Here is a 10,892-nt window from a genome sequence, read left to right on the forward strand (position 1 = left end):
TCGCCTTTATACCGGGGTCTGTGGGAGGAGCCACAGGAGCAGTCAGTGGGGGGCGTGTCCAGACAGGTATATGTAGTTCACCACAGCTTTTAACCTACTCTAAGATCAATTTAATCCTTCCCTCCTCCATAACCTTCCTGTCATCCATGTGCTTATCTAAAAGTTCTAAAAGTTTCTTAAATGCCCTTAATGTATCTGCTCTACCACCAGCCCAGAAGGACGTTCCACGCATCCACCATTCTCTATCTCACTGAGTGTAGAAGCAGAACCATGTTCTGATGAAGGATCCTGGACCTGAAGTGTTAACTGCACTGTACGTCATCCACAGATGCTGCCCGACCTGCTGAGTGTTTCCAGCATATTCTGTTTTTATTTCAGATTTCCAGCATCTGCAGTGTTTGATTTGTAAACAATGTAAGGAATATTTTTACCTTCCCTTTCTCTCTACACCTAGAGTTCAATGGAAACAATCAGTGCAGCATCAAAAATTGAGGCATCCAGGAATTCAATGTAACTTGAGCCAATTCTGAACAATTGCTTCTTGACTTTCACTTTTTAGCAGTTTGAAGTGCGAGTTTCAATTTGAAGAACAAGCAGTACTCTATAAATATTTGCTGGCAACATATTTAATTTGTAAATGGCAACACCACTAATTATGTTAAGGTGCACAAATTCCAAGGGCCATATTAAAATGTTTTGAATTAATAAGCTCTTTTTCTTCTGAACCAATTACTGTAAAAGGAATTCTGGTTGTAGACATGGGTTGGCATTTGATAGTGTGGAATTATTATTGAAGCAAACCAAAATAAAAATAGAAATTAAAACATTCAAAGCTTCTGATGTTGCGGTGTTTGCCGAGCTTGGCAAGCAGCTTGCGGACATTTCATCACTATTTGAGGTGACATCCTCTGTGTGCAGTTGCTGGTGTTTCTTTCTGGGAGTGCTCGTGTTTATATAACCCCTCCCCATCCCCTGTTCATTTGCCTAACTCCTGATTGGCTGTCCCCTTCAATTCAGCTTTGAATTCTATTGGCTCACATTTCTTGGGCTCTTCGGAGATCATGGATGGAGCCTATTTTGATATTTGAAGCTTCTCTTGCATTCACATTGGCTATTAGGTGCTGTACTTAAGGGGCTAATACTTAATTTAAGTGGTGAACTAATTGCACCTTTATTTCCTTAGACTGTCCAAGTCCTTGCTGAGATCTCAGTTAACAATCAAAAATATCGAAAGAGTGAACCTTCAAATGGGAAAAAATTCATTTCTTTTCTCAGGGAGCTTGTTTGCCCTACACCATTACCACACTCTCCTCCCAATTGGTTCCTTCCCCCTACTTTCCCCATCTGCCCTCCCCACAACCTGTAATTGGTTCCAAGGTCCAGCTTGCTTTCCAGTGCTTTGTTGCCTCCGATGGAGGCTGTGGACAAGCCCTTTGTGGAGGCAGTTCAGTTCATATCTGTGAACAAAGAGATGTACATGACACAGCTCAGTCCTGTTAAATGGTAAGGCAGAGAAAGAGGTAGCATTTTTGCTCAGCTTTTCATCATCATTATATCACAGAGAGCAAAGTACAATTTTAAGAATGTAAGAAATATGAATAGGAGTAGGCCTTTGGGCCCTTGTGCCTGGTCTATCATTCACCATCACCCTGGCTGTTCGGTTACCTCAGAGTCAGTTTTCTGCACTAGCCCCTCATCCCATGAGCCCCCTACTATGTATCCAACCCTACCCACTCAACTCTGGTTGCCTGATCTTGATCAGTGGTTTGATACGTCAATAAGAAAGGTTTCAAAGGATACCAGCCAAACACAGGTAGATAGAACGAGCTTCGGTCAGCATGATGACTTGAGCTGAAGGGCCTATTTCTGTGCTGTGACACTACAGAAAGGTTAGAGCTGTTAGTCTCATCGTTGTTTGGGGGTTAAATTCTGGCACGGCATGGAAACTTTTATCATTCTGCATTAAAATACCCTGAGCATAATCACTTCAGCTGGAACCACTTTGTTGCTGTTAGACTAATTCCACAGTAAATCTAATGAAGGAAACTGAGCTGGAAAACTTTTTTTCTTTTTTGGCTCCATCAGTGATTCTTGTACCTTTTTAATGTCCAACTTTAGAAATGTTTTGAAAGTAAAGAACGTGTTCTCTTGATAAGCCATCACAACTTTCCAAACTTTTATTTTCTGTATCTGAACAGGTTTCAGTGATTCTCAAGGAGTTGTTGAATTGTTTTCTGATTTATATTGATTCTGAAAATATGCAGAATTGTATAGCCTACAAAGAAGTTCAGAGGTCATGAATCTGTTCTGTCAGTTATTCAGTCGTAGAGTTAGACAGTATTGAAACAGGCCCTTCCACCCAGCTCATCCAAACCGACTATGCCAGTGTAATCGATAACATTTACTCTACTGGATAAGGAGGGATTCACACCAGTCACACAAATACTCTGCATTCAGACAATGACTAAGTCTTGCTCTGTTGATTAAGCAGAAGGGCATATGGTTGGACAAAGAGTAACCATTATGACCCTGAAAACACACAAAATGCTGGAGGAACTCAACAGGTCAGGCAGCATCAGTTGAATCCTGATGAAAGGTCTCAGCCCAAACCATCAGCTGTTTGCTCTCCTCTGTAGATGCTCCCTTACCTCCAGAGTTCTTCCAGCACTTGTGTGTTGCTCTGGCTCAAAACATTTATTCCCTTCCATAGATGCTCCCTGAACTGCGGAGTTTCTCCAGCATTTTGTGTGTTGCTCTGTGTCTGCAGAATCTCTTGTTTGTACCTCTGAATTAACAATGAATCTATTCATTGTAAGGTAAGTATACTTACCTTGCTGAGGAACTAAATTGCACAATTGGTAACATTCTGAGTGAAAGAAACCTCTGCAACCTTGCTTTGTACACTGTATATCTATTATATAGATTAAATGTGAATTTAGTATTTCTTACTATTTTTTAAACATTTAGGGCAGGCCCTGTGGGATTCTGATAACTCTGAAACATAAGTCTTTAATTACTATAGCAGATAAAATAGAAGCCATGTGAGATTTGGTCTCTCAAACTCTTCAACATTTCATTGTGTTCCAGAATTAAGCTGAAGTAATCTCGAAGCTAGACAGTTTTTATGTGTTATATAACTATCTTATTTTATAAATAGTGTTAATCTGGATATGCAATATATGTATGTAAACTAGATGTCTATGTGGATGTGTAACATACTGTATATAAATTAATAGTAAAACAATATTTAAAATTCATGTGTGAAATATTGCAAGCATGATTAAATGGAAGCAATTCTCAGATAAAGTAATTTTGGTAATTTAGCTTAATGTGAAGTTGTTTTTCTTCCAACTACTTCTTATAATCCAGAATTAACCTTTGAAATAGTTACAAGACTGATTCCATGGCACATTGTTTCTTACTGTTACACTGATGTAGTTCAATGTTAATAACCGTTAATGTTCATAATGTCACTGTTGGCTGATGTTCATACTGACATGAATAAAGATGGTTGGGTTGTTTTTTTAAAAAATCTTTTCATTACTTAATTGTCCGGTGATTTCTTGCCAGATTCTCAAGTATCTGAGTGTGTGGGACCGTCTCTGTAAGGAGGGCTATAAGGAGAGTCTTGTTGAAGAAGCTATGGAGATTTTTCAGAATTCTGAGGAAAAGGTCTGATGATCTTTAATGCTTTGCAGTTTAACAACAATTTTTCCTTACTCACCCCAGTCAAAACAAATCATTTTTGAAAATGAAGTTTATCAGCATTTTTACCAAGGTTGAATATTCTAAATTGAGGAATGCCAACTTTCATTAGAGATAACTTCCATTTATTTGATACTCCCCAGTCCTCAAAGACAACTGTAATTAGTTAGTAGCAACAGATTACTTCTGCTCTGGTGGCTGTTGTACTCAAAATGCCTGTGGCCCATTTTCACAAAGCATGGTTCTTAAAGGCAGATGTATGAATAGTGGATCAATCTGTTTCTGGTGGGATCAGCTGAAGGAAGAATGTTGCCAGGGCTGCAGAAGAACAAACTAATGCTGATACCAATGCCAGATAATGCCATGGAATCATTTATATCCTTCTGGAATACAACATTCGGTGTTGGATTATCTGCAAGATGTCACAACCAGAGCAGTGAATCCCCAATTTTTAAATGAAAACTCCATTTATAAAACATACTCACCTCCCTGCAACAAACACCTGATGATGTCATGGATTTTTCCTTTTAAGGAGATTGGGCTGTCCTGGGGATAACTGTTAATGTTACCATTTGATATAGGAACAGAATTAGGCCATTTGGCCCATTGAGTCTGCTCCACCATTCTATTGTGATTGACTTATTTCTCTTCTGGCCTCAATCTCGTACCTTCCCTCTTTGATTCCCTTACTAATCAAGAACCAATCAACCTCTGCTTTAAATATATCCAATGACTTGTACTCCACAGCTATTTGTGGCAATGAATTTCACAGATTCATCACCCTCTGACTAAAGAAATTCCTCCTCATCTCTGTTCTAAAGGGATGTCCTTGTATTCAGAGTCTGTGCCCTCTGATCCTAGACTCTTACACTATTGGGAAATTCTCTCCATGTCCACTCTATCTAAACCTTTCAATATTTGAAACTCTTAAGCTCCAAATCTTTCTAAACTCCAGGGAGTACAGGCTAGAGCTATCAACCACTCCTCATGTAGTAGCCCATTCATTCCCCAAGCTAGAGCAGTTGACATATGGAATATATTTATTTTAAGTTAGTAAACATGTATTTTAATGTTTTACATTAAACTATCTCACCATTATGAAAGATATCCCTATAAGCTTTGGGGCCCACTTTCCACTCTGGCAGAGCCTAGGTTGGGAACAGCTACATTGAGGCTGAAGCTATAATCCAGTCCAGAAGTATGAGTATTGCCACTTAACCACACACACACCCCACTGTCCCTCTCTCACTGATACACTGAACTGCTAATCTGCTCAATGTTAGAGAGTGAGAACGTGGATGAAAGGATGTGGGAATGTGAATGCAGTGCAAGAGAACTGGCCAGCCAATGAACTCCGGTGCCCCACAAAGTGATCCCCCAAGCGGCGTTTGGTTTCTCTAGTGCAGAGGAGACCACATTGTGAAGACCAGCTGCAGTGCACTAGGTTGGACAAAGTGCAAGTGAATCTTTACTTCACCTGGGAAGCCAGTTTAGGTCCCTAGATGGTGGGGCGAGGTAAAAAAGCAGGTGTTGCATTGTCTGTGCAAGGGAATGTGCTATTAGAAAGGATGAAGAGGGGTGTTTGGAGAGAGCCAGGATGTCATGAAGGGAAAGGTCACACTGAAATGCTGAAAGAGGATGAGAGGGGAAGAAGGTCATGACAGTGGAATCTCTTTGAACATTACGCAGAATGGTCTACTGAGGTAGGGTGGGATACTGTAACCTTATTCTGCCCGGAGGAGAACTGGTGAGAACACAGGCATGGGAAGTCAGAAACTTTATTAACAATGGTAGAAGGGAAATCATGCTTCAGGAAGAAGGAAGACTTTTCAGAAGCAATAGCATGGAAAGTCTTTTTATCAGAACAAATTAAGGCAGCAGAAGTTGAAGAGAATTGTCTGTTGAATGTGGAGGCTAGTGAGAAGATTTAATTGTCATCTGCAAAAAGCACTTCTGGTGCTTGAGAGATCGCGGACAAGAGGAAAGGGGCAGCAAGTTTAGTCAGGTTGTTTCAAGTTATACCTTTTATTCCTATTCTCATTCTCAGTTGGTAGAGGATAGCAGAGGCGCTTCAATTGAACTAGATCTACCTTTCAAAAGCAGAACAGAGATTGGTCTGAGAATAGAAAAAGCTGAACTTCGATGCTTGTATTTTACCAAGAGATAACCCTGCTTGGACTGGGTTTTATATTTAAAAAATTGTCATTTGTAGCTTGGTCTTTGCCTCTGTTCCCATCTTCCACAAACATCTTGTTATTTGTCCTGCTACTCTGATCTATCTAATTTAAATGCTCACTCTAACCTTTAAATTAGGTTCTGTTAATATTAACATTTGAATGTATAATGAAATCCTTTTCTTATTTTATAGACTATGAATAAAGATTCGTTAATGTCAAATGAATTCTTTTTGGGTTTCAAGCCAGATACAGGTATCGCTTATAACCAATGTTTCGATGACAAACTGTGCCATCTTCAGGGATGATGCTTGGATAAGTCTGCTCCAGTGGTGTTTACATTCCCATAGTCCATCCATCCTGATTTGTTAGTCCTCATCCAATCAGGTTTCTGCTCTCCCACCTTGTTTACAATTGAAGTCCTGTTCTTACTTAGAGCAAAACCTTCATCTTTGTTAAAATTCTTTTCCTCTAGTTTTATTTCAATGGCTTCTTTTACCTAGCAGTCCCAAAAGCCATTGGCATTGCACAGTAGTTTCATGCTGTTGAAGTCAATCCTATGGCCATTACAAATGCAGTGTTCTGCTACCACCGATTTCTCTGCATAACCCAAATGGATACACCTCCTGTGCTCCTTGATGCAGGTTTCCACAGTACGTCCTGTCTGGCTGATATTTTTTGTGCGCCATACTCTGCCTTGGCGACCACTTTTTTCAAGTGGTTGTCTTGGAGGAAAGGTTCTGTGAGTGGTCCCCCACGTCCTTCTCGCAGCGCAGTTTTTTTTTACGAGGCCGAGTTGCAAGCTCGACACTCAACCCGGCACGGATGGAAAGCGTGTCCAGGAGCGGCCCGACTGGATTCGAACTCGGGAACCTTCACTCCAGAGTCCAGCTGTGATGTCACTGCGCCACCAGCCGGTATGGCTGATATACACTGCTCTGTATTTGGCGGTAGCAAGGTGGGAGAGCAGAAACCTGATTGGATGAGGAGGGATGGACTACGGGGTTATAAATACCGCTGGATTAGACTTATCCAGGCAGCATTCCTGATGAAGATGGCAGAATTTATCATCAAAACGTCGGTTATAATCAATGCCTGTACCCAGCATGAAGCCCGCGAAGAGTTTATTTATCATATACACTGGGAAAGCACTAGATCCTTATTCATCAATGTATTTACATTTAAAGTGCCTAATTCTGAAGTAGTTGTCCTATCTGTTACCCCTGTCATTGCACTGCACTGTGAACACTTTAAGACACTTTTTATGTGCTGTTTATATTGTAAATGCATCCTGTTATTTATATATCTATGCACATTTTTTTCTACATCTGTACTTCCAACGTTATTTTGAGATAATTCTTTAATTTTTATAATCGTTGAATGCTGTTGCGCCAACAGACTACAGAAAATTCCCAATACATATAAATGTGAGTGGTGAATAAAGTTGATCCTTGAGCCTTCTCTTGAAACTAAATATGAGGCAGCAAATTTTAATTACATTGTTAGAAGGTTTCACTTATGGTAATTTTGTGGAACTTAATAATTAAGTAATGAAACTTTGAATTGCTTTCAAATTGCCAATGCCGGTGACATTTTAATTACAAAATGCACAGTTATTAGCTTTGTGTGAAAGTTCTAGAGACAGCATAAAAACCCAACAGAGAGATTTTCCTGCAGTCCTCTTTGTTCATGTTTCCGATTATGTGATAGCACCTCAGTTAGTCTTTGTCTGGATTCCTCTGTCACATTCTACAAAGATGTCCAGAGCTGATTGTCTTGCTTGCTCAACTATGCTGCCAAGCTTAACCTATGCCTTTTTCCATTCTGCATCCTTTTGCATGAAGGCAGAGGAGTTTTTGACTCTTATGACGCAGTTCGATGAGATGGGTTTTCAACACGAAGATATTAAAGAAGTTCTACTCATCCATAACAACCACCGGGAAAAGGCCCTCGAGGAACTTATGACACGCTCCAGATAGAGAAAGAAGACACTATGTTTCACATTATCTGGTTTTGGTACTTCAAATTTACGTGTTTTAATCCCACCACTAATCTTGGATATTTTTAATGGAGAGTTTAAAAATTCAACTGGCCTACTTGAACATCTGTTTAATATGTCCAACCAATTAATTTTTTTTAAATATTTAACAATATTTATTTGTGCTCATGAATGCAAAGTGCTGCTAAGTCTGTTCATTGTTTGTCCCGTTGAATGCTATGAAATTGGGTTTAGTTGTTGCTGCCACAATGGGTTATCAAAATGTGTGTTTATTTAGTGGAGGCAGAGCCAGGACAGGGAAGCAATGGAGTGAGGTGCCACTTGTCACCATACGTAAGAAACACGGTAAACCCGCAGGTGAGGAATAAGAACCCAAAAGGTATGGTCCTGGAGGCACCTTCAGTTAATGGAACCAGAAACAGATTATGAAACTCAGAGGAGGAGAAACAGAGTCACAACTTGGCCTGCAAGTGGGGTGCTTTTGAATTTGGATAATACGGCAAATCCTTTTTAAGCTTCTTCATGAAGTGGCATCTGGATTGGGTAGTATAAGTCACTGCATGCATTCTCAACCATTCTGTTTTCAAGCCGCCCAACCTTCATTAAAAAGCTTACTTTGACCACCTGACCAATTCCTCACCCTCCTCGCCCATTCTTTCATCCATGATGCTCCTTGCACATTTGAAAGGAGGTAGAGGGGAAGGGGATATTTTGTGATCGGTGCCATAAACTGTAGGCTAAGACATCCAGCTGATATTGCTTGGAAATAAAATCCTGGAGAGTGAATTGATACCAAATGGAGCAGATTCAACTGAGCAGAGCATGTCTATGGTACCACCGGATATCACAGGGCAGAGGCTGGAGCTCTGGCCATGGAGAAAAGAAAGTGAAACTGAAGGATGGAAGTGCAAGACAGATGAACGACAAGGTATATTACTTGTCAACAACCCCCCCCCCCCACCCTTCAGTTCAAGGGAGATGTGAGGGACACGGTTTTTTTGCACAGTGATGGGTGCTTGGAATACCTGGTTGGTGGTAGAGGCAGATACATTAGGGACTTTTAAGAGACATTTAGATAAGCACATGAATGTGAGGGAAATGAAAGGAAATGGTCATTGTGTAGGTAGAAGAGGTTAGTTTAGTTAGACATTTCATTACTAATTTAATCCAGCACAACATTGTGGTTTGAAAGGCCTGTTCCTGTGCTGTATTGTTCTGTGTTACGTGTTCAATATGTGCTGAGGTTTAAGTGGAAATAATGTATTTCCAGTAAACTTCTGGTAACTTTCCAGGACAGAGAGGTAGCAATGGACCCCTTTGTGGATATCATTAACTTAAACATACCAAAGAAACAGTCTGATTTTGGAAAAGGGTTTGGGGAAAACTACTTGGACAATCTTAAACAGTACGTTGGAAAAAACAGAAAAGTGTGAATTCTGAAACTCTTACACATTTGATGCAAATAATGTGGCAAGGACTTAAATCTTTATATTTGTAAGATTGCTAAACAGTCATCGACGTCAAAGTTTGGATCCAGTTTCAATTGGCTTGGTACGACAGGACAGTGTTTGTGCCAGGGATATGATTATTCTTAGAACTGTGGCTCAGAATTCTTATAAAGAAAATATTTTCTTTACATTGATATGCTTGCATTCAAACAAGGAAATTTTGATGAGATGAGACATTAGCTTGACAATCAGTAATTAAAGGAGCAGCTGGTTTATAACAAGAGTCTGAACTGCTTTAAAAACCACCTTAAAACCACCCATTAAAAGCAAAATTACAATTATAAACTCCGTCCTGTTAATCTTGAATCTTATTATATTAAAGTCTTTGAGGCTGAACCATACCATATTGCTCATTACTCCAGTCTACAATGTAAGACCACAAGACTGTGAGATACAGGAGCAGAATTTGGCTATTGAGCTCATCGATTCCACTCCAACATCCTATCATGGCTGATACATTATTCCTTTCAACCCATTCTCCTGCCTTCTCCTTCACCCTTACTATTCAAGAACCTTATCAACCTCACTTTAAATATACCCAATGACTTGGCCTCCATAGCCATTGATGGAAATAAATTCCACAGATTCATCACCCTCTTGGCTGAAGAAATTCCTTCCCATCTCTGTTCTAAATGGGCATCCTTGTATTCTGATGTTCTGCCCTCTGGTCCTAGCCTCCCTCACTACAAGAAACATCCTCTCTATGTCCATTCTATCTAGGCCTCTTTGCTACACTTTAACCAGGCATTCTTGATTCAACACACATTTAATGGTCACATACTATTCATTAGAATCTACCAGCTCCTAACTCCTCCTGTCTGTTTGTGGAAAACCTTTTTAAGAAACTGTAATGCTACTAAAGTAGCTCAAGAATCAATTATTTGAATATCAAATAAATGTGAGTCATCTTCACCTTGATTGGAGTCCCCCCTTACAGAACCTTTGGAATTCAGCGTCCCAACTAAAAAGAAGTGCAGGTCTAGATTTTTCAGTATATTGTTAGGAGATAATATTGATATTATTGATTGAACTCCCCTGTTTAGTGTGAAGGCTAGGAAATACTCTCATTGAAAGAGGTGATATAAGATGATTACTTTCACTGATAGAGGTGTACAAGATGATGAGAGGCATTGATCATGTGGATAGTCAGAGGATTTTTCCCAGGGCTGAAATGGCTAGCACAAGAGTGCACAGTTTTAAGGTGCTTGGAAGTAGGTGCAAAGGAGATGTCAGGCTAAGTTTTTCACACGGAGTGATGAGTGGAATGGGCTGCCGGCGACGTTAGTGGAGGTGGATACGATAGGGTCTTTTAAGAGATTCCTGGATAGGTACATGGAGCTTAGAAAAACAGAGGGCTATGGGTAACCCTAGGTAATTTCTAAGGTAAGGACATGTTCAGCACAGCTTTGTGGGCCAAAGGGCCTGTATTGTGCCGTAGGTTTTCCATGTTTCCATGAAGCAGTGGTTACTGTCGAGGTTCACAGGAGATCCAGCAGAGGCTTGAAA

At 40.1% G+C, this 10,892-nt stretch overlaps 1 protein-coding gene across 4 annotated transcripts in view; it reads left to right on the forward strand.

Moving 5' to 3' along the window:
- ubap1lb (ubiquitin associated protein 1-like b) overlaps positions 1-9,728 on the forward strand; it is a 29,149-nt gene extending 19,421 nt beyond the window's left edge. For 3 of the 4 annotated variants that reach the window (XM_059952822.1, XM_059952824.1, XM_059952823.1), the window contains 2 exons: positions 3,571-3,672; positions 7,724-9,728. In XM_059952822.1, the coding sequence (XP_059808805.1) occupies positions 3,571-3,672; positions 7,724-7,858 (237 nt within the window). In that variant the 3' untranslated portion in view covers positions 7,859-9,728. The other variant, XM_059952826.1, reaches the window with a different exon arrangement.
- The last annotated feature ends 1,164 nt before the right edge of the window (positions 9,729-10,892 follow it).

The sequence above is a fragment of the Hypanus sabinus genome, chromosome 28 (genome assembly GCF_030144855.1).
Source record: "Hypanus sabinus isolate sHypSab1 chromosome 28, sHypSab1.hap1, whole genome shotgun sequence".
Taxonomy (NCBI): domain Eukaryota; kingdom Metazoa; phylum Chordata; class Chondrichthyes; order Myliobatiformes; family Dasyatidae; genus Hypanus; species Hypanus sabinus.